Source organism: Phocoena phocoena, chromosome 18, assembly GCF_963924675.1.
Source record: "Phocoena phocoena chromosome 18, mPhoPho1.1, whole genome shotgun sequence".
In the NCBI taxonomy this organism is placed as follows: Eukaryota; Metazoa; Chordata; class Mammalia; order Artiodactyla; family Phocoenidae; genus Phocoena; species Phocoena phocoena.
The window spans coordinates 67895631-67920919 of NC_089236.1; the positions used below are offsets into that span (position 1 = coordinate 67895631).

The window sequence follows — 25289 nt, forward strand, 5'->3', positions numbered from 1 at the left end:
TGCGAAGGCCTCCTTCTGGACCTTGCCAGTATCTTCTCCCCGCCTCATGTTAAAGCCCGGAGATTGCTCTGGCCCCTCCAACATCTTGCCTCCGCCAAATTCTGACCGTGGCGTTCTCAAGTAGAAGCGGCTCCCGTCGCAGGAGGAAGAACTGCGCATGCTCAGTACGCAAGCCCCGGGGTTCAACGGGGCAGACGGGGTGGGGTGTTGTTGGGTAACCCAGGTGGCTGTTTATCTAAACGCGGGTGGAGGCTTCCGCGCCGCGCCGAGCTTCCTGGGAGCGCACGCGCGGTCGGTCGCCTAGGCGACGGGGGGAGCAGGGGCGGGGCCTCGCCGCCGGGCTCCGCCCCGGGCCGCCGGGCCCCGCCCCCAGCACCGCTGCGGCTCGGGCTCGGGCGCGCGCTTCGGCGCCGGGAAGAGCGGCGGCGGCGGCGGCGGCGGCGGGCGGGGAGCTGGGCGTGGAGGCGCGAGGGGCGGGGCCCCCAGCACTGCGGGCCCGCGGTTCGGGCGGCTCCGTCGGCTCCTTGACTCACACTCCCTGCTCGCCCTTAGTGCCTGCCGGCGCCCGCGGTGCCGCATTGCCGCCCGGCTCGGCCGATGCCCAGGGCTGCTGCTCCCTCCGCCGGCGCCCGGGGGGCCGCGGCGGCCGTGAGGTGGGGGCGGCCGCGGGAGGCGGCGGGGCCGGCCGCCGGCGCAGGGTCCGGGCGCGCAGCGCGGCGGGCGTAGGTCTATGTCGCGGGCAGCGGCGGCGGCGGCGGCCGCGGAGGGACGATGCGCGAGTACAAAGTGGTGGTGCTGGGCTCGGGCGGGGTCGGCAAATCCGCCCTGACTGTGCAGTTCGTGACCGGCACCTTCATCGAGAAATACGACCCCACCATCGAGGACTTCTACCGCAAGGAGATCGAGGTGGACTCGTCGCCGTCGGTGCTGGAGATCCTGGACACGGCGGGCACCGAGCAGTTCGCGTCCATGCGGGACCTGTACATCAAGAACGGCCAGGGCTTCATCCTCGTCTACAGCCTCGTCAACCAGCAGAGCTTCCAGGACATCAAGCCCATGCGGGACCAGATCATCCGAGTGAAGCGGTGAGAGGGCCGGGGGCGCGGGCAGCGGGCTTTGCGGTGCGGCCGGCAGCCCCTGTCCCGGGGCCAGAACTCCCTCCCGCGCGCTCTGGGGTGGCCGTGGGCAGGAGGAGATGTCTAGGGAGATGGCTCTGCGATCTTACGCTTTATGATAATTTTTTTTTTTTTTTTTTTACCAGCATCTTCCTCCTCATCTTGAATCTCAAATTTGAGTGCTTTGTTTCACAACTCAAATTTGGCATCCCGTGAACCCACAGCACAGCTCTTTGTCTCTTGGATATTACTAGTAGCGCTTGTGCAGAACCCCAAAGGAAACAAAGTTTAAAACTTGCAGCGGGGGGAGAGGGGCGGGTAGGTTTCTGCTGGGAAGAGGGCAGCTGTGCAAGTATAGTGGAGACATTTTCAGATTGAACAACAAACAGAAAACCTACCTTTGCAGTATTTGACAGCAAAAATTGCTCACACGTACGTGGTTATAAATGTCAAGTCCAAAGGAAAGAGACCTTTCTCGTTTCATAAAAGATTGAATGGTGCCAAGGCGTTTTACAAAAATGAACTCTCCAATTAAGATGAAACTTTAAAGACAGATTATCAAATTATTTGAAGACATGGCTCAGTTGGATTGAGATAGTATATAGAAGCACAAATATACCATTCACATTAAAGAATGCGACTTTTTTTTTTCTTTTTAGTCTAGCTGCCTTATTCCCCTCAAAAACAAAAAAAGAAAGAAAGAAAAGGGAGGGAAAAAGGCATTCCTGGAAATAATGCAAGTTTCTTCAAAGGTGTGACTCAGATATTAGCTAATTTAAAGTTAATGCAAATAAGCTCTTTCCTGATATGAACTCTTTTTTCTAAAGTGTGCATTTTGGAAATATGGCTGGTAGCATAAATGGCTTATGATATTTGTTTTCTCTTAAGTTGATTGAGTATATTTTTTCCTATAATTTCAAGCATCAGAAGTATAATATCTCAGTTCAAAGGTTTAGCAAATTTTTCTAATTACTGTTTACGTGTTACTGCTTTGTCTGATTCTTTTTATTAGTTAATAATTGCTAATAATTTTGATTTAGTGTAATTTTGTTTTTCTTACCCAATTCTACCTATAACCCTAAATTTGTAGACATTTGCTGAAAACTAGTTGTAAGTGTACTGTAGACGTAGTCTCATTTTTAGTCAGTTTGAGTCTACTCACTTTGAAAGAGCAAATACCAAGTCACATATATTCAGGGGTTGCTCAAAAATTCACTAGAAGAAGCAGATTTTTAATGCCACGTATGAGATCAAAGGGGAGGCCCTCTCCTGAAGCTCTCCCCACTTAATTCACTGAATATGCACTTTAATAGCTAACCTAAAATTTGGTATGTTACTTCTTCCATTAAATTTCAAACTAGAATAAAGTGGATATTTTTATAGCCTCTCATGGTGTTCTGAGATCTGTGAATCTGATAGCTGCTTCTTCAGTCTCATTTTCTTGAAAGTTAATTGTTATAGTTAACATAGGAACACTTTTGGTGTTAAATTTACTAAGTATCTGATATTTAAGAGGCTACATTCAAGTGGCTCAAATCTTTAATTCCCCTTTCATACTACTTAAAAAAAAACATACAAAACAGGGCAATCTAACACATTGTCACACGTCAATCTTAGGCCATATACATACATCAAATAATAAAGTAAATGCCCCAACTCCTCCACCCTTTATATTTAAACATATACAGATAATACGTGCATTGATAAAAGTCACATGCCCAGGGCGAACTTCTTGACACAAGCCTAGCGGACAGAATATGGTAAAATGTCATTGGATAGTGTAGTCCATATGATTTTATAGTTTCTTATGATTTAGTAGAGATTACTAATAATGAGTTAGTGTAAACGTAGTGTATTGGAACAATTTATTTGTTTGCACTGTGACTCAGGAAGAAAAAAAATGAGTAAAATTCTATTTGCCCAGATGTCATTTACTCCCTAGTCTCAGTTCCTGATGTAAAAGTTGAAAAGACCAGCTGAGGTGTATGTAGCTCATAAACTCTTTCACTGGAATTCATCCATTGTGTCCTTAAGAACTGCCTGGGCCCTTCTGTGTCCTGGTATTTTTTACTTCACCCTAATCTCATCATCTGGCCTCCCGGCCTATAGCATATTATAAACAACGTTGAAAGAAAGAAGGAATCTGTGTATACTATGTATTTTACAATACAGTATATGTCATGCACATATTATGGTAAAGCAGGCATTCAATGTGTTGGTTCTTTAACTTTTCCCACTTAAAGAGAATAAAATGGGATTCTCAAATAAATGAATTTTCTTCTCTTTTTGGGAATCAGTTTTTAAATTAATCAGTTGCTGTGGGAGGTATTCGTAGTTGTTCCCTCCCCTCTGCCAGTTACTGCTTTACATATTCTATACCACAGTTGTTTGGGGATATTTAATATCACCATAATGCAGATGACATAAGTGAAGTGCAGGGAGGGTTGATATTTCGCCCCAAATTAGTCATTGGTGGAGAGGAGATGTAAACCAAGATCTGCATGAATCCACGTATTCTTTTCTTCTATACCATGCTGCCTTTGACCTTGATGTTTATTGGCAAAGTCAGCAATCCAGCCTTTGGTCTAGGGTCACGCTCTTCAATTCAAATATAGTTGTGGGCCATGTGTGTAATTTTGAAATGTCTACTAGCTGATTTTTTGTAAAAAGTGTGAAGCAGGTAAAATTAATTTTAATAATATATTTTATTTAACCTACTCTATCTAAAATATTGTCATTTCAACGTGTAATCAGTATTCATAAATTGAGATACTTTAATAGTTTTCATACTAAATTTTCAAAATCTGGTGTTCAGTTTACACTTAGTGCACATCTCAGTTCAGACTAGCTGTATTTCAGTTGCTCAACAGCCACATGTGGCTCCAGGCTACCATATTGGACAGTGTAGGTCTAAGGTGTATATATTTGGGGGAAATGCTTGCTTCTCTGAGCTCCATCTTCCTTGTCTGTGCATTAAAATATAGCATGCACCTCTCAAGAGTCTTCGTTAGGATAAAATGAGATAATATATATATTTTTTTTTTTTTTGAGATAATATATTTTAAGGTGTCCAACACAATACCTTGAACACAAAACTTGCTTCAAAATTCCGGCTGTTCTTTAACTTTGTCACCCTGTCTGCTTAAAATTTTATCCTTGATATAAATGTAATTTGAGAGGAAATAAATTTGATTGCATTTTGAAAGTCATTACCTAGTATAGACAAGATGATACTAAAAAAGCAGTGGTGACTAAAACAATCCTTGGAAAAATTTTGTTGGTATTCTCTTAAAATATTTTCTCTTATTAAAGATCTTATGGGAAAGGGCAAGAGAATGAACATTTAACTTTAACTGTAGCACCAATGCACAGCTGAGAGTGAAAGGGAGCTTTTCCCTGGATTGTTCTTGTATGGAATGTTTTGCTTATAAAAAGTATAAGACAGGTCCCTACTCCCTTAAGTGTCTGTAGGTTCACGGACATCCATATACAGGTTCCCCCCTGCTATCTGAAAGTAGAGAGTTCCTATGAAACCTTTCCTAAGCCAAAATGGCATAAAGTGAAGAAGCAATTACCTTAGGACACATCTTGCTTACAGATGCGCAAAAAAAAAAAATCTAGGTAAAGCGCTTACAGACACAGTTCAGAGCTATGGCAGGTTGATGCTGAGGTGCTGAGTGTGGTTCCTGGGGAAGGAACTTGGAGGTGCCTCTCTCCCTGATGGGGTACGTGCTACCTCTCAACTGCTCACAGCAAACCAAGTGCTGGACGCGATTTTCACTTTTTGCCTTTTTTCATAAAAGCAAAAATCATCTTATTTCTTTTGGTTATCAAAAACAGGTACTAACGTAGGTCTTTCCTAAAATTGAAGTGTCACGAAGCAACTTTTGAAAAGCACAGAATAGCTGTACATACACAGGCTCCTGTCCAAGCCAAGCAGGCTAGCTAAAATGGTGGTTTTTATAAATTCACATGCTTTCTTGTTTTAAATTGACTTTGGATGAGAACGGACACATAGGGAAGAGTGACAAGGATACAGAAAATGTTTCAATTGAAATAAAACTCAAGTTCTTTCTAATTTCATAGTTGCTTCTCCCATTCCTCCCAGGGTAAGCCGTGGTCCTGACCTTGGAACATGCAACCCAATGCCTATTCTTAGGATAACGCCCAGAAATCTTCAACATGACCTTCCCAGGCCCAGCAATGCTCTTATCCCTCCCTGCCTTTCCACCTTCACCTCTGGCGACCTTCCTCGCCCCTTGGATTCCAGCACCCCGACCTTCTTTTAGTTCCACGAAAGTGCCTGTCTCTGGGCTTTCCTTCTACATGCAGAAATCACCCACCTTTTGCAGAGTTAATTCCTACTTTTTGGCCCCTGCTTAGAAGATTTCCTCCTCAGGGAAGCCTTCCTCATCTTCCCAAACTGACTTTATTCCATCCTGTCTTCCCACAGTGTATTAACCTCGTGCCTCACCCCTTCCCTCAACCACTCATGTTTCAGACATCGGTGGCACCCTGTGTTTCCCCTCCTCTGGTAGTGCTCATCAGAGTTTAATTTAAGTACAGTCCGTCTTTCTTATTAAACTGTAATCCCACGTGGCTAGAATGGCTCCTGGCACATAGGAACCAATCAAGAAAAATGTGTTGAAAAAAATTAGTGTTCAAAGAGAAAATTATGTTAGTGGCCTCAGTTTCCCCAAGCATTTGAATTTTATAGATGGAGGAGGTGACTCTTTAAAGCCCATTTTGCAGCTGGAGTAGACGATCTCCCTTCCACTCTAACATTCTGTGAGAGTACTTCTATCTACTAGGGGCGACCAGGGAAGAGGTAAAATTTAATAACAGACTTTAAGAATCAGAAGCATGGTGTCTTCCAGATGGAGGACATGGCATGGGAAATGCATAGGGTAGGTTCATTGGCTGTTAAATAGACCAGGTTGGCCAAACCAGGAATTTATATAGAAGTGTGAGAAGAGGTAAAATACATAAAGCTAAATTACGGAAGGTTAAAGACTTTGGACTTGCTCTTGCAGTCAAGGACCATGATCAGAATTGTTACAAAAATAGAAATATGGTGGTGATATGATAGATGGCTTAGTGGTAATAGACCAGAGTCAGAAGAAAGAGTTGTATTGTCATAATCTCATTTCTACATGAAGTATAAAGATTCTGAATTAGCATGGAAAGAATGGATGCAAATAATGTTGTAAAGAATGAATCAGTCAAACTTAGTGGAAGAAGGAGAGGAAAAGGTCAAAAGTAACCTTGACATTTTGAACATGAGCGAATAGAATTAGAGAGGAATAGCTGGGGGAGATTATTTTGGCTTTGGAGATGGTAATCATCCAGATAGATGCACCTAATAAGCAATTAGAATACCGGACTAAAGCCTGAAAGTTCAGTTTATGTACAAGTGTAAAGACTCGAAATCATCTATATAATTCACATTTGGAGAGTAGATGAACCCTGCTGGGTAGTGTATAGAGAGGTAGAAGTGAATGTCCAGGAATAGAAATTAGAAATGAATATGGCCAAGGATAGAACTTGACATTTGTAAGGTACCTAGAGGAGACTTTATACATTGCATTAGGCTAGAAGGCATGGTGCATTTTATATTTTTTTTAATTTTTTTATTTTTTCATTATTTCAAAGCCACCTTTTATTATTAATCACAGAGCAATAAAAGGCAAACAAGCAACAACAGCAGAAAAAACTATTTACAAAACTACTTCTAAAATACTCGTAAACACTTTTGACTTACTAATTATCTATGAAGAAGTTCTACATCAGATAAAGCATTGAAAACTTTAGTACCTTAATCATTTAAAGGCACCTTCATTATCCAGGCTTTAGGAGCCAGTGTCCTTTAATGGACAATAGACTCTTGAATAGTCCTTTATTGGACGTTTTAAGAGTTATACAACAATAAATATTTTGGCTTCACAGAACCTGCACCATATCTACCTCATTAGCCTACTTTTGGGTCCTTTCTGATCAGGCATTTCTTTTCCCTCAACGTACAGAAATGCTGCACTAGATGGCCTTTTCGTTTTGGGATAGCCATTTCATTACTTATTTTTATGTGGCATGGTGCATTTTAAGACTGAGAAGAAAAATGGGGAAAGTGTGGTTATTTGTACTACCCAAAGCGAATAAGTTACTTTTTTTTTTTACTATTATTATTTCATATTTCTGTATCATTTAAGTGATCACTTTTAAGAGACCCAGCTGATCGTTTGCACATTTTCTCCTCACAGTAAGTTGCCCTAAAAGCCCAATCTAAGGTAGAGGTAGATTGCCAGTTGCTAACACATAGATAATGACCCACAACAGATTGGCACTGTGGAGCTGAAACCAGGAAATACATCCAATGATGTTTGTCCCAATAAGTGATTTCTGGAGTCTGCCACCAATTCCTTCTTCCCCAAACACCTCCTTCCCCAGTTCGATACCTCCAGAGACCATAATTGTAATTGAAAGCTCCTCCAAGGTACAGAGCCTAATAGCTGTGAGTCACTTTTTATAGCCCAGAGTTTTTTCCTGAAAAGGAAACTTGGTTTTGCTGCATTGTAAAATTAGAATATTACAGTAGAGTCATTTCCTTTTTACCATCCCAGGATTAGAATTTTTTAAGTTCACTTTGTAGTTGGAGTAGATGATCTCCCACCAGCCCTACATTCTGAGAATACTTCTATCTCATTGGCACAATAAGGGAAAAAGTATTTTAGTATGAACCTTAAGGAATCAGCAGCCTGTGACCTGCAAATCTTATCTGTTTAGGGGTTTGTGATAATTGTATCAATAAAATCTCTAATCAGAGGAATCATTACAATGTTGTTTTTTTTTTTAAAAAGGTGGAGGGGCAGAAAGGATTTAAATAGCCAGCCAACAATTCCACTGCACACAGACAAAAGATATCAGCTATCCCTGAATATTGATAAATCCTCTGACAAATGGAACAGATGGATGATTTGAAAGGTGATTTGACTGGCCACTGAATGAGAAGTATTCAGGCCCCAGGCAGGTGGATGACATTGACTTTCTAACTCTCCTTTAGGAAAAAGTCAGATAATTAACAGATAAACACTAAGATAATTAACAGATAAACACTAAAATATCTCTGGATGACACAACCAACAGGAAGAGCCAACAAAGTTGGAATCTTTTTATTTGTTAAAATTTTCCAGTAACAGTACACTTGAGTGATTTAATTCTGTATGGTATCTTTTCAGAAATTATATATGGCACATTAAAATGCATAGATTATATATTTACACATTTCTAAGCAGTGATCTTTACATAAAACTATGTACACCATACACAATCTGTGATTTTAGACATCTGCATTTCAGTAAAGTATATAAGTAAAATATAAGTATATTGATTAAGTTTATCAAAATATATTAAAAGAGCATATTTCTAGCTGCTAGGATTTTGACATGGTATATACCAAATACTGTTTATGTACTTCTAAAAGATTGGAACCTCTTTGGAAATGTCGGACCTAATATTTCAACTATTCACCTTTTATTCTTGTAGGAAAATTCTAAAAAACACATCACATTAGCCTGATTTTTAATAAATTTCAGTTTAAATTAAAGGTCACTGCTATGAAATAAGATTTTTTTTCCAGCATGTGAGTCAGAATAAGGTTATTGGGTATGCGAATCAAATGTCAGCAGCATATTATATCGAAGGCATGGTTTGGGAAATCCAATAATAAAGCAGCATTGGAATTCTTTGGAGTTTGATGCATTTTATTACTTAATGTTGGAAATGTACTTATCACACATTGCTAAAAGCTCTAACTGAATAAGCTATTTAAATAAACTATTTAAAATAGATTACAGCATGTGAATAAAGTATACTTGTAAATTATACATTCTTTTAAATCAAACTCCTGAAATATATTCACTGGTGGAATTGGAGAGATTGTTCGTTTTCTTTTGTTTTGAAAACAAACCAAATTGATATTTTATGGAGAAATGTGATTAATTAATTATTTTGCGGGTTTTTAAAGTTCATTTTATTGAGATATAATTGACATATAACATTGTAATAGTTTTACGGTTTTTTCACTCAGTAAAATTACACATTGTAAACCTTTACCTAAAACATTTAGTAGTTATTTCCCATAAAACATAATGATTTGATATATGCATATATTGCAAAATGGTCACCACAGTAAGTTTAGTTAACGTCTGTCACCACACACAGTTACAGTTGTGTGTGTGTGTGATGTCAGCGTTTATGATTTACTCCCTTGGCAGGTTTCAGGCATCCAATACTGTATTACCTGTAGGCGCTGTGCTGTACACAGCCCCAGGACTTACTTATCATTTATCTTATAACTGGCACTTTGTACCTTTTTACTGCCTTCACCCATTTCACCCCCCGACCCCATCTGTTCTCTGTATCTGTGAGTTCAGTTTTGTGGTTTGTTTGTTTTAAGATTCTGTATATAAGTGAAATTATACAGTATTTGTCTTTTTTCTGTCAGACTTATTTCACTTAGCATAATGCCCTTAAGGTCCATCCAAATTGTCTCAAATGACAGAATTTCTTTTTTTTTAATGGTTTAATAATATTTTGATCTATATCTATCTATCTATATCTATATCTATATATATATATATATATATAACATTTTCTTTATCAGTTCATCTATCAGCAGACATTTAGGTTGTTTCCATGTCCTGACTATTGCAAATAATGCCGCAGTGAACTTGAGGGTGCAGATATCTCTTCGAGATAGTCATTTTGTTTTCTTTGGGTAAATACAGAAGTGACATTGCTAGATGTTCTATTTTTAATTTTTGAGGAACCTCCATACTGTTTTCCATGGTGGCTGCACCGATTTACATCCCTACCCACTGTGCACAGGGATTTTCTTTTCTCCTCATTCTCACCAACCCTTGTTTATTTTTTGTCTTTTTGGTGATAGTCATTCTAACAGGTGATATCTTATTGTGATTTTGATATGCATTTCCCTGATTATCAGTGTTGAGCACATTTCATGTACTTTTTGGCCACCTGTATGTCTCCTTTGGAAAAATGTCTGTTCAGATTCTCTGCCCATTTTTTAATTGGATTTTTTTTTCTATTGAGTTGTATGAGTCCTTTTTATATTTCAGGTATTAATCCCTTATAAGATATATGACTTGCAAATATTTTCTTCCATTCTGTAGATTGCCTTTTCATTTGGTTGATGGTTTCCTTTGTTGTACAGGAGCTTTTTAGTTTGATGTAGTCCCATTTGTTTTTTTTTTTTTTTTTTTTTTTTTTTTTGTCCCATTTGTTTTTATTTGCTTTTGTTGCCTTTGCTCTTTGTGTCAAATCCAAAAAATTATTACCGAGACCAGTGTCAAGGAGCTTACTCCCTATGTTTTCTTCTAGGAGTTTTATGGTTTCAGGTCTTACGTTCAAAGCTTTAGATCCATTCTGAGTTGATTTTTCTGTGTGGTATAAGGTAATATTCCAGTTCCATTCTTCTACATATGGCTATTCAGTTTTCCCAGCACCAGTTACTGAAGAAACTATCCCTTCCCCATTGCATATGCTTGGCTCCTTTGTTGTAAATTAGTTGACCATATATGTATGGACTTATTTCTGGGTTCTCTAGTCTGTTCCATTGATCTATGTGTCTGTTTTTATGTTAATACCATACTGTTTTGATTGGTATAGATTTGTAATATAGTTTGAAATCAGGAAGTGTGATGCCTCCAGCTTGGTTCTTCTTTCTTAAGATCCCTTTGGCTATTAGGTCTTTTGTGATTCCATACAATATTAGGATTGTTTGTTACATTTATGTGAAAAATGTCATTGGAATTTTGATGGGGATTGCATTGAATCTGTAGATTGCTATGGGTAGTATGGACATTTTAACAATATTCTTCTAGCCCATGAGTATGGAAGAGCCTTAGATTAATTTGTGTCTTCTTCAGTTTCTTTCATCAATGTCTTATCTTTTTTTTTTTTTTTTTTTTTTTTTTGGTACGCGGGTCTCTCACTGTTGTGGCCTCTCCCGTTGCAGAGCACCAGCTCCGGACGCGCAGGCTCAGTGGCCATGGTTCACGGGCCTAGCCACTCCGTGGCATGTGGGATCTTCCCAGACCGGGGCACGAACCCCTGTCCCCTGCATCGGCAGGTGGACTCTCAACCACTGTGACACCAGGGAAGCCCTGTCTTATCATTTTTTTAAATTGTTATTATCTGTCAAAAAACAAAATATTAAAAACAATAACTCTACTACTTTGTATTCACTTAGCAGTGGCTTTTACATTTTCTTAATCTGGCTCTCAGGAATACATTTTGCAGTGTACATACAGGCATAAATACGTATAACTGAAACCAAAATTTCGTGAAACAACAGTTACACTTGGTATGTTGCTGGTATTATATTTTCTGTTTTATTCTATTCTGTTTTATTTCATTGTTTTTAAGTGTTCCTCTTGATCCACTAAATTGATCTCATCACACACAATCTGAAAACCGCTATCCTGGAACATTTTACTCTTAAGAAAAATAAATGGACCTATCTCTTTCATAGTTTGAAACAATTTTTATCTTCTCTTCCTGCTTTTCCATTTTCCAACAATGCTATGTAAATGCTCAGAAAGTGAAATGAATTTCCCAACATGAGTTAGTAAAATGTTACCTCTGTCACAGAGAAAGATAACATTTAGTCAAGGAACAAAGAGACACATAAAGTGTATCTTTTGAGGAAGCATTTATTACTGTTTGTTGGGCATATTACAAATATGAGGACATATTTCTCTTGTAATTTTGTTTGTTCTGGTAAGGCAGGATAGCTTCTGCCTTGTGAAATTTAGAACAGAGAAAGGGATGTTTTAGTAGGATCCCAACCAGAATGTGTTCATTTCCTACAGCAGGTTGCTGTGGGGACTTGGGAGACTGATCTTTATGAGAGGTTTGCTGCATCTGTCTAGGATGATGTTGATTCAGCTCTGCCTTTAAGACAGTAAAAATAGATGAAGACGACCATAATTACAGCTATCTTAAAATTACTTAGTAAAATTACCCCAGAGAAACATTATAAACCTTTACTTAAAACATTTAGGAGTGTTGTGTTTCATGCTTTTCTAGGAGCAGCCCTTAAAAACTAGTAATTCGAATGTGGAAGTCCTACACCATATTGATAATTCAGTACATCTTAATGTTTTCATCTTACCAGATGTCTTTACATCTTTCTGCAAATGAAATCTTAGAGGGTTTTTCTCTGGTTTTGGATGGAAAATTTTGTTTTGTTCTTAATTCTAAGTACATGCATCCTGAGGTTTACAATGAACATAACAAATACTGTATATATTATAATTGCTCTCAGTCAGTATTTCATTTTATTGGGCATACTGATCTTATCTATGAAGACCATTAATTGTGAATCTGGTTAAAGCTGAGCTTCAGTACTTACTAGTCATATAATTTAGGAGCAAGTTAGCATTCTCTGCATCTCACCTTCCTCATCTGGAATATGGGTATAATATAATAACTAATGAGGTAATGAACGTAAAGTTTCTTTACATAGTAACTCTAAAATATCAACAATAAAGTTTCACCAAAAATCACAGAAATAGAAATGAGACCCAAGCATTTTCTGACTTTATAAATCAGTATACTGCCACATGACTTCTTAGGAATTAGACTTGCTTGCCTTCCCATATCTAGAAAAATTATATATTAGCTAATCTAGTATTGCATTTCCATTTTTCCATTGCTTTCTTGCCCGTGTCTGAAGTGCTCGTACAGTGTGTGTATTACAGAACTTACAGCACAGACCCTGAGCACTTTGTGTCTTGAGGCTCTCTTGCCTATAAATGGTGACAATATGATTTTGTGACTCACAAAGAATTGTGATTTTTTTTTTTAGTACATGTATTTAAAATATAAAAAATATAGAAAGTGATCAGGCATATAATAAGTATTTGTTAAGTAACACTTTTCTTTTTTAAAATGTTTATAATGATAATAGACCTTTTATGAATACCAAAACTATACATGGGGTGAAGAAGATTTTAATAGTGTTTATGGCTAATTACATATATATGTGTATATATGTATATGGGGGGGCAATGGAGGGAAATGTGTTGACAGAGCTTTTAATAAATTGATTCTAGAAGTTTTGTCTTTGTATAAAAGTCATCACTGTCAACATCAAATACTATGGTTTAAACCACTTTATTTGCATAACACTGCCCTGAACATTATGCAGAATAAGTACAAGATACTATCTTTGTCCATCTGGCATGCCAAAATGTACTACAAATGAATATATATTTGACAGTGTTGAGTTTATTATATATGGAGAGAGAGACAGAATACATTTTTTGAAACAGTTTGATTTCTAAGTTTTAAAGTATTATTCCACCAAAAACATTGCTTTTGCTAGGCCACTTTTTTTAAGGAATTTTTTTTTTTTTGGCACAACTTTTTTTTTTCACAACTTTTTTTTTCTCTTCCTATTTTATTCAGATATAATTCACATACAGCACTACATAAGTTTAAGGTATACAGCATAATGATTTGACTTACATACATCATGAAATGATGACCACAGGAAGTTTAGTGACCATCCATCATCTCATACAGATAGAACATTGAAGAACAGGAAAAATAATTTTTTTCCTTGCAATAGGACTCTTAGGATTTACTCTCTTAACTTTCATGTATAACATACAGCAGTGTTCATTGTATTTATCATATACTTACAACTGGAAGTTTGTACATTTTGACTAACTTCATCCAATTCCTCCCCCAACCCCCAGACACCTCTGCCTTTGGTAGCCACAAATCGTTCTGTTTTGCTATGAGTTACTTTGTTTTTGAAGCATAATTGGCCTACGACACTATGCGAGTTCCTGGTGCACAACGTAGTGATTCAGTATTTCTGTATTAGGTGGGCCAAAGAGTGCCTTCAGTTTTTAAGTAAAAATAGAAGACACATTTTTCATTTTCACCAAGAACTTTATTGAACAACGTATTCACCCTTTTGTGCCACTACCTTCTGCCATTTCTCAGGCAACTCCATAATTCCATCTTCCCAAAACCTTTTATCTTTTCGAGCAAAGAACTGTTCCAGGTGCCTTTTACAGTCTTCCAGGGAATTGAAATTTTTTCCATTAAGAGAATTTTGTAAAGACTGAAATAAATGGAAATCTGAAGGTGCAATGTCTGGTGAGTACGGTGGATGAATCAGAACTTCCCAGCCACGCTGTAACAGTTTTTGCCCAGTCATCAAAGAAACATGCAGTTTTGTGTTATCCTGACGGAAGATTATGTGTTTTCTGTTGACTAATTCTGGACGCTTTTCATCGAGTGCTGCTTTCAGTTGGTCTAATTGGGAGCAGTACTTGTTGGAATTAGTCATTTGGTTTTCCAGAAGGAGCTCATGATAGAGGCCTCCCTTCCAATCCCACCATATACACAGCATCACCTTCTTTGGATGAAGACTGGCCTTTGGTGTGGTTGGTGGTGGTGCACGTCACTTGCCCCACGATCTCTTCCTTTCCACATTACTGTACAGTATCCATTTTTCATCGCCCATCACAATTTGTTTTAAAAACAACGTTTTCATTACATTTAAGTAGAGAATCGCACGTGAAAATATGGTCAAGAAGGTTTTTGTCACTTAACTTTTGTGGAACCCAAACATCAAAGCGATGAACATAACCAAGCCGGTGCAAATGATTTTCAATGCTTGATTTGGATATTTTGAGTATGTCAGCTATCTCCTGCTGACATACTCAAAATATCCTGATTGTTCTCAATTAATGTCTCAATTTGATCACTATCAACTTCAACTGGTCTACCAGACCGTGGAGCATCGTCCATCGAGAAATCTCCAGCACGGAACTTCGCAAACCACTCTTGACACGTTCGATCAGTCACAGCACCTTCTCCATACACTGCAGAAATCTGTTTTTGCGTTTCGGTTGCATTTTTACCTTTCTTAAAATAATAAAGCATAATATGCCGAAAATGTTGCTTTTCTTCCTCCATCTTCAACGTTGAAATGGCTACACAAAAATTCACCAATTTTGATGTCTTTTTTAAAACGCATGCTGATACGATAGCTGTCACATACAGTCTAACAAAGTTGTTTCGGATGAAGTTAAAGACAACTAAGTGCTACTGGACCCACCTTACGGAAAAATCTAACGTATTGGGTTGGCCAAAAAAAAAATTTGGCCAACCCAGTACGTTACAGAATGATCACCATGATAAGTCTAGTTACCATCTGTCATCATACAAAGATATTGCATTATTATTGCCTATATTCCCCTGTACAAATGTATACTGTATATTTCATACCTCTGAATCATTTATTTTGTAACTTCCAGTACTTCCAGTTTGTACTTCTTAATCCCCCTCACCTGTTTCTCTCACCTTTTCTAAAGGTTTTTTGATGCATTCTAACTCATTATAGAATGTCAAAATTTGTCTGTAAGACTAATGCCAGCAATCATATATTTATTTGCTTTGTTATATTTAGTACATTTTGATCCTCCCTGGAAATGAAATCTTACTTTGTATTTGGTTGTTGAATGGTTTGAGCAGAATTGTTATCTTAGAAAGCATTAAAAAAATAAACTGATTTATGGATAATTGAGAGAAAACAGCATAGATTAGCGAGTACCCAGGGAAGATAGCTGGGAGATTATCTAAAGATAAAAGTTCGTTATCAGGGATAGTTTAATATAGATTAAGAAACAAAGAATAAGCTTTATCTTAATATCAATTTTTTTTGTCTTTGCATTTAGTGAAGCTGAAATATCCAAATATGGTACATATAAAACTATACTATCCAGGACTTCCCTGGTGGCGCAGTGGTTAAGAATCTGCCTGCCAATGCAGGGGACACGGGTTCGACCCAACGCAGCCAAAAATGAATTAATTAAAAAAAAACAAAAACTATGCCATCCAAAATATAATCCTCCACCCACCCACCCAGATGACCCACATACACTTGGACTATTTTCTGCTTCGTGAACCAACACTCCAAACGAACTTTGTCCGTCAGTCATGGTCACGTTGGCATAGTGAGGAGCTGGGTGCTCGTTGTAAGACAAGTGCATACATATATGAACACTAGACAATTTTTAAGTTTATTTTAGAAGAGCTGGAGATGAGAACATAACTTTTCAATGATTACTCAGTTTACACACAATACTGATGGCATGAAACTTTTCTCAGTGGTCTTGCATTAAAGAGCTTAATGTTTGCATAAACTCTACTTGTTCTTGCTCTCAAATGGCCATCAACCAGTGTCGGCATACTGCCCCCTTCAGGGAGGAAGGATATAAACAGAGTGTTGGGTGGTTGGAGGCCTCCCAGAGGTACAGCCATTTGAAAAGGACACTCTTTTTTTTTTTTTTTGCGGTACGCGGGCCTCTCACTGTTGTGGAGCACAGGCTCCGGACGCGCAGGCTCAGCGGCCATGGCTCACGGGCCCAGCCGCTCCACGCCATGCGGGATCTTCCCGGACCGGGGCACGAACCCGTGTCCTCTGCATCGGCAGGCGGACTCTCAACCACTGCCACCAGGGAAGCCCTGAAAAGGCCACTCTTGATGACATTGTTCATTCCTCAGGCTACCCTGAGTACATCATCTGGTTTTACTGAAAGAAATACTTGGACACTTATGGAGGAAGGGACTATTTGGGGGAAGAAGATTTGTTGTGTTGCTCTCATCAGCACATCCTGTTAAAATCATAAGTACTGAAGCTTTTCTAGATCGTACTGACTAGCTTCTAACAATCCCATAAATATTTCCTTTGAATAGGTACCACTGCTTTGATCTGTTCCTTTTTCTCCAAAGGTGGCCGTATGTCTCTACCTGGGACAGTTCAGGTTTACACCTGTTGCCTTGGTACATTTATTTACAGTGCCCCTTTCCATCTCAAAAGTGTCTCTTGGCAAAAATTATATGGTCCCTCTAGGCACTTACCTTAAGTTCCCTGTTTTTAGAATTATGTCAATTTCAATCCCATTTTTACTTGTATTTTTGTGATATCCAGTCTGTATAAACAGTCTCTTCCTTTGACTTGGCCAACATCCTTCTGTATTACATTTCTGGATTGGGGGCAGCAGATCCTCATGAACTGGAAATTTTATTCAGTTTAAAAGATGACATCTTTTGGACTTCCCTGGTGGCACATTGGTTAAGAATCTGCCTGCCATTGCAGGGGACATGGGTTCGAGCCCTGGTCCAGGAAGATCCCACATGCCTCAAAGCAGCTAAGCGTTTGCGCCACAGCTACTGAAGCCCGCGTGCCTAGAGCCCGTGCTCCGCAACAAGAGAAGCCACCACAATGAGAAGCCCACGCACTGCAACTAGAGAAAGCCTGCGCACCGCAAGGAAGACCCAACGCAGCCAAAAATTAATTAATTTTTTTTAAAAAGGTGACATCTTTTTTACTAAACATGCTAGACTAAAGATGGCTGTGGATTGTTTGACATGACTCCCAGAGAGAGGTGGGATCTGTTTCCCCTTCCCTTGAATCTGGGCCGACCTGTAACTACTTTGACCAAGAAAGTATGGTGGAAGTGATGCTAAGCAAGTTTGGGGCCTAGTCTCTAAGAGGACAAAGCACCTTCCACCGTGGTCTTCTGGAGCCCTAAGCTGCCATGTGAGAAGTCCAGCTACCCTCCTGGAGAACACATGAAAAGGCCCTGAGACTGTGTGGAGAGAGAGACGGAGGTACCCTTCTAGCTGTGGCCACCAGCGGGCCAGGCCTGAGGTGAAGCCAGCTTTGAGACTCCTCCCAGGCCAGCCCTAGCTGAACACCACTGAGTGAGCCCAGCCAGTGCCACGTGGAGCAGAAGAATCGGCCACCTGAGCTCTGCCCAAGTTCCTGACTCACACCACCACGAAACAGAATAAAATGGTTATGTTAAGCCATTGGTTTGGGGCTATTTTTTTATGCAGTAATAGTTACCTGGAGCAATAAAACATTTTTAGGTGAACATGTTGATATTTTAGAAATTATTTTGATAAGAGTACTATTGATCCTTCGGATTTCTCTGTTAAGATCTTTAAAGAATGTGTAATGAGGATGAGTGACAAGTGAGTGAAAGGATGTATTTTAGCTCTTAAAAGGTGGCAGATTGACGCAGGCATCTACCAACTGACTTCACACTGTATCTGTCCCGTGTCATTTTACCGTTCACACCCACATGTGATTAACTGCACTTTGAAGATCGTATTTAATTTTATTAGAATATAACATTAAAGTTTAGTTTCAGCAGAAAAATCTGCGTATGTGTATACACTTTGGAACTGCTTGTAATAGTCTGTACTGCCCATCCCCATTCACTCTACCCACAGTGTATATTCTTTCTAAAAGTAGTTGACATATACCATCTAATTTATGTTAACAAAGAAAGCTTCTTCCATGTATGTATTTGGTGGTAGTCTGCTTCAGTTTTGATATCCAGCTCCTGGCACAAAGAAAGCATCCAGTAAATGTTGAATTAGGAATAAAGGTCCCTTCGGTTCATTACCTTATGGATTTTGACCGTTTTCTTGCCGAATATCTGGAGAACCCTTATATTGCAAATCAATTTAAGCATTTCGGCATCTAATGGAAAGCATGATAAAGGATTAAAAAATAAAGCATTCTAGATGGTGTACATCCAAAATGCTTTTTTAGCCTGGTGACCATGGATATGTTTGCATTGTTTCTGTGACATTTTCACTGTGGGTTACATACAAAAACTGTCATATTTGAAGATAATCACTTCATTGACTCATTCTATTTTGTATGGCTATAAGCGTCAAGAATTAATTCCAGCACCGGAGATACAGCTACATAAAAAAGCATTCATGGGGCTTCCCTGGTGACACAGTGGTTGAGAGTCCGCCTGCCAATGCAGGGGACACGGGTTCGTGCCCCGGTCCGGGAAGATCCCACATGCCGCGGAGCGGCTGGGCCCGTGAGCCATGGCCGCTGAGCCTGCGCGTCCGGAGCCTGTGCTCTGCAACAGGAGAGGCCACAGCAGTGAGAGGCCCGTGTACCGCAAGAAAGAAAAAAAAAAACATTCATGGCCCTTTGCCTTCCTGAGGTCCCAGATCTAACTTTAAAGGTGACACAGCTGTTTTAAAGCAGAAGCAAGACTTTATCTCAGAACACCTAATTCTCTTCAGTTTTGTTTGGTTTCCATTTTCTTTTTTATTATCCCACATTGTTTTATAGGACGTCAGAGCCATGGTTCATATCTAGTAACTTGACTTAGCGGTGCCTGGAGCAAGAAGACGAATAGAGTAAGGAAAGATACTTCTGTTCAGAGAAGATGGTAAATTGTCAGCTTCTGATATCAGAGGCAATAGTATCTATCCTGTTTTTCTTACATTGTTCCCATAAGAACTAATGGTCTTTAGAGTAGAAAGTTAGGTTTGGCCATCCTGCCAGGGAGTGGAAGCTGGAGATAGGAAATAAGATAACTATGGAACAGTTTTTGTTACCATGTAACAATAGTATTTTACAGTATCCATAATACTTCAATGGATAATTCATGTAAACTGCTTAGTGCAGTGTCTGGCACCTCCTAAGCCCTCTACAGATGCTAGCTATTATTAGTAAAGTCATCACCGTCATCTTCCATAACGTAATACCTAAGGATCAGTAATGTTTGTTTCACAGATAAGGAACATGAGGCTCAGGGAGGTCACATGACATATCTGAGGGAGCACAGCCAGACTTTCTAGGTCCACTAAATCGACATCCAGTTCTCTCCCCTTTGCGGTGCAGTCCATCATGATTTTAGCCAGTGACCACATGGTGGTTGACCTTGACTGTTAACGTAGAGATAGCCTTTATCAAGTGCTTGTAGAGCCATCACATATTTTTCTTAGGTCATGGTTTGGGGGGATGGGGAGAGAACCATGTGCAGGGCTTTAAAATAACTACTGTGGAAGTGGCATATAGGATAGAATAGAGGGGTGAGAAATTGGAGGTGGGACCAGTTAGGAGACTGTTGCATAGCTCAGGTATGACTTGTTTTGGAAATGAAAGGGGTTTTGTAGCGGGAATGAAAATGAAGGGACAGATTTTCTCACATCCAGTAATTCCCACCCTGCCTGTCCCCTGTAATCACTACTGTTCCAGACCTATTGTTACAGTCTCTCATCCCAAACCTGATTACTTTAGAGACTAGTGAAGACTTTTGCTTACCACCCTTTCTCCCTCACTCTCACAGTGACTTCTTATAACTGTTTCTAACTTCTTTTAATTCGCTGTTGACTTGAATCCTGTCAAAATATCGGTAGCTCATCATTCTCCATTGGCTGCTGTTGGGCACCATAATCTCTGCCAATAATGGTAGTTTCCAGCTCCTTTCTTCATTGTGCATTTGTTTTGTTTTGCCTTTGCCATCTGTCACCTGTTACTTCTCCCGCTTCAAGTGAAAAAAAAAAACTTTTTAATAGACATCCCCAGTCAAACTTATGCCAGTTGAACCAACCAGTTACAACCTGTCATGCATAATTGATACGCTCGTCCCCTGAGCTGCTTATTGCTGGAGAGAAGGAGAGCTAATTCTGCTGGTCTGATAACCTGCATTTTCTAGAGATTCAGCATGTTTTTAGTTTTGTTTGGTGCTGTTTGTATTTAGTGATTTGGAAATAAATATTTTAAGATCTTACTACGACAGTAGGAAAATACCCCAGGAAAAATACTCTTCTGGTCATAATTTTAAAAGTCTTAGCTCTTTCTAGCTTTGATGCATCTTTAAATCTTTTTCAGTCAGAGGTAACTTTTAAGAAGTACTTGTAACTGAACTTTCACTGTGTATCAGATATATATGAATTTTCATTCATCAGCATTTTTGCCAAGAATTTAAAATGAGGGGATGCTGAGAAGGTATATCCTATAATTTGATATAAATTTAGATAACAGTTCAAATAACTTGCGTTTTCCTGAGCAATGACTCAGTTTAGTCTTTTCAAGTACAATAGTTGGACCTGTTTTTTTTTTTTTTTTTTTTTTTTTTTTTTGGCGGTATGTGGGCCTCTCACTGTTGTGGCCTCTCCCGTTGTGGAGCACAGGCTCCAGACACGCAGGCTCAGCAGCCATGGCTCACCGGCCCAGCCACTCCGCGGCATGTGGGATCTTCCCGGACCGGGGCACGAACCCATGTCCCCTGCATCGGCAGGCGGACTCTCAACCACTGCGCCACCAGGGAAGCCCTGGACCTGTGTTTTAATGCAGAGGTTTTTAGATTTCGACTTTCACTGAAGATAAAAAGCATGTTTTATGTCTGAAGACCTTTGTTCCTTAGATGGATGACAGCTGTGTGTTTTTCGAATAGGTGTCCAAACTTGAATTTTCCCTGCTATTTAAATTATGTAAGAAGATGCATACTTTGTTGACAGATTATTTGATGACTGAATATACATTAAGATGCAGATTGAAATTTAACTACATGTTAAAATATCAAACGTGGACCAACAACTGCTTTCCTCTGCCTTATTTTGGTTATCTTGGATATTGTGCTTCTTTTTAAAAAACAAAAAGGGAATCAACTGGTTTATTCAGATATTTTTGCAATTAGTTTCTAAATAACAAGGTTTAAGGCTTCCAGTTGCAAACATTTCCTCACCTATGACACATTACTGGGGCAGATTACCTTCATTTCTAATAAATAAAAAGCCAGATTGAATGTGGTCATGATTATATTTTCTGTTTCTAACATGGATATTTGAAGTTCTCCGCCATACTGTGGCATCCTGATATGCCTGAAAAGAATTGTGGTCAGATGGATGCAATTTATAGATCTGATGGTGAAGAAAATGTTCAGAGTTATTATCGTTTTTATTTCCAAAAACATATACTTTAGTATAGTACTCCTTATGCTTTCAGTCTTTAGCCAGTCTTGAATATAAAATAAACAGCGTAGGACGTGGACAGAAATTTAAAATGGATTAGCAGTATTCAGCTGAATAATATACTAACTGATCGACTTTATCTTGCACTTTGTGTGACTTGCACCCCATAACCAACATGCATACTCACTCCGTTTGTCTTGAAGTTTATTTTACCATTCCTATTGCAATGAGGAAATCATTTAGATAATTATCTCATTTATTGATTTTTTTCTGTTTCAATTTATTTTTTTATTGATGTATAACTTTTATGTAGTGAAGTACACAAATTAAGATTAGACCGCTAGATGCATACTCCAGGTAGCCAAGTCCTGGATGAAGATGTGGGACAAACATTTCAAGCAACACAGCAGGTTCCCTCATGTTTCATCCCTGTCACTTCCATGCTCAAAGACCAGCACAGATCAGTTTTGTCTGTTATTAAGCTTCTGGCCTTTATCATTCAACATCCTCTTTGTCAGATTCATCCATGTCGCTTGTAGCAGTAGCTGATTGTTCACTGAGGTACAGTAGTCCCCTTGCATGTAGTCCTCTTGTATGATTTCATTATTTATTCTGTTGATAAGTATTTGGGTAGTTTCTAGATCACGGCTATCATTATTAACACTACTATGAACATTCTAGTACATATCTTCTGGTGCATATATGTACACTGTCCCTTGGTGTATACCTCGGAGTAGAATTATTGGGTCATAAATGCATAGGCTCAGCGTTAGTAAATACAGTTGACCCTTGAACAACATGGATTTGAACTGTGCACGTTCACTTATATGCAGATATTTTTCAAAAGTAAATACTGCAGTGCTACACAGTCCATGGTTTGTTGAAGCCCTAGTTAGTTGTGGAGGAACCATGGATACGGAGGGCCAACTATAAGCTATAAGCAGATTAACCCCCAAGTTGTTAAAGGGTCAACTGTACTGCCAAATGATTTTCCAAAGTAGTTGTACCGATTTGCTCTTCCCCCAATAAGAGTTTCAGTTGTTCCACATCCTGGTCAACATTTGATATAGTCAGTCTTTTAAAATCTTAGCTTAGCTGATAAGATTTTAGTGGCACCTCATTTTGATTTTAGTTTTTATTTCCCTGGTGTATAATGATGAATACCTTTTTGTATGCTTAATGACTATTTGCATATCTTTTAAAAAATACCTGCTCAAGTGTTTTGTCCACTTAAAAATTGTATTTTCTTCTTACATTTTGTAGAAATTCTTTATACATTTTGGATAGAAGTCCTTTGTCAGATACGTGTATTGCAGATACCTTTTCCCAATCTTGCCTTACATTTTGACTTGCTTAATAGTTTCTTTTAATGAGCATAAATTCTTAATTTTAATGAAGTCTACTTTATTAATCTTTTTTGGTTCTTTTCTGTGTCCTAATTAATATAACTTTGTCCACTCTAAGGTTATGAAGATTCATCCTCCATATTTCTTTCTAGAAGGTATATTGACTTTCATTCTATGATTCATCTGTAATTTGTGTTAGTGGTGTAAGATGGGGGGGGTTCAAGGTTTCTTTGGGTTTTGGTTTTTGGTTTTTACCACATGGCTATCCAGCTGACCTAGTGCTATTTATTTAAAAGACCGTTTCCCCAATGAATTGTAGATGCACCTTTGTCATAAATCAGGCAAATCTGTATGTGTAGGTCTGTTTCTAGACCCTCTATTCTGTCCCATTTTTCTATTTCTTCTTACGTGTAAACCACACCATCTTAATTATTATAGCTTTATAAGTCTTGATATCTGGTATCTAATACTCAAGCTTTGTTTTAATTCTTCAGATTTGCTTTGGCTATTCTAGTTATTTTGCTTTTCCATAGAATTCTTTGCATTTCCAAAAATCATCTGTCAGTTACCCCACACGCACAAAATTATCAAAAATCTGCTGTCATTTCGATTGGGATTACGTGGAGTCCATAAATCAATTTGTGGAGAATTGACATGTTAATGTTGAGTCTTCCAATCAGTGAATAGTACATTCCTCCATTTATTTAGGTCTTCTTTAATTTCTCTAAGCACTGTTTTGTAATTTTCATTGTAAAAGCCTTTTAAATCTTTGATTAGATTTATTTCTGGTATTTGATAATTTTTCAACAAAAAGCTGGAGCAGTTAGGCATGTATAACCTAAACCTCACATCTTAACACAACCTAACTCAAAATTTATCTGACTTAAACGTAAAATGCAAAACTATAAAACTTTTAGAGAAAATCTTCATGATCTAGGGCTAGACAGAGTTCTTCACTTGACACTGAAACCATATTGCATAGGATAATAATTGATAAATTGATATTTAAATGATCTATTTCATATGAGATGAGTTGTGATCGTTTGTACTTTTCAAGGAGTTGGCTGAGTCACCTTCAATTGCCTTTGGACAAATTGGGTACCATTCACCTTTTCCCTAGTTGAGGCCAGAGCAATGACTGCTTTTACCAGTTCGCCCTCCTCTTCGCTTTTGCCTCACCCCGTGAAACAGTAGAATTTTCCAGACAATTTTTTTAATGGTCTGAGGAGAGCATAATGCTGAAAAGGCCATATGGAGAAGTATAACTTTTTCTTTCTTAGGAGGGCCTAAGAAGAGGGGAGTTGGAGTTTTTATTTATTTATACTGTTGGAGTTTTAATTTATTTATACTGTCCCTCCAATCAAAAAAGTATTTGAAGCTTCTTGTTGATTGATGTAATATTTTTCTAAGATTTTTAAAGAGTTAATTAAAGTAATAATTCGGAAAGAGCTAAAAATACATCTATAGTGTTGGGTAATTATCATTCACAAACTTTTAGAAATAATCAGAATATCCAAGTGTATGGTAGAAGCAGAAGGCAGAAACATTACTCTTTGTCTATTGGTAGGAATTTGAGAGTATGTAGAAAGACCTTCAACAAGGTGAAATTTGAGTGCCAAATGATTTTTATCTTACATAGTAAAAGAAAAGTTCGTATCTAGAAACAGCATACATCTTTAACAAGACTCCCAGGTAATCAGTAAAGGATAGGTAGAAAGCCAGGAATAATATTAAGGTAAACATGAAGTGAGTGGAATATTTAGAAAATTAAACGTATATAGGAAAAGGAAGTAGCCACTTCTACAGGAAAATCATCATCGAATTTTAAGCTAAGAGGGGATTGTTTTTAATGTTTATTAAGAACTCCATGGTATACTAAAAGTTTCTTTGTAAGAAGTAGTGATTTGATAACCAAGACAATTTTAAACATGATCACAGTACAAGTGTATTAGAAACAGGGTAATAGGAGGCATATGGTAGTTCCCCT

At 38.6% G+C, this 25289-nt stretch overlaps 1 protein-coding gene across 3 annotated transcripts in view; it reads left to right on the plus strand.

Annotated features, from left to right (window-relative positions):
- Nucleotides 1-771: 771 nt before the first annotated feature.
- The window catches only part of RAP2A (RAP2A, member of RAS oncogene family), a 38779-nt gene continuing 14261 nt past the window's right edge, over nucleotides 772-25289 (plus strand). The window contains exons 1-2 of one of the 3 annotated variants that reach the window (XM_065896063.1): nucleotides 772-906; nucleotides 958-1085. In XM_065896063.1, the coding sequence (XP_065752135.1) occupies nucleotides 772-906; nucleotides 958-1085 (263 nt within the window). Of the gene's footprint in view, nucleotides 1086-25289 lie in introns of all 3 variants that reach the window. The other 2 variants (XM_065896064.1, XM_065896062.1) reach the window with 2 other exon arrangements.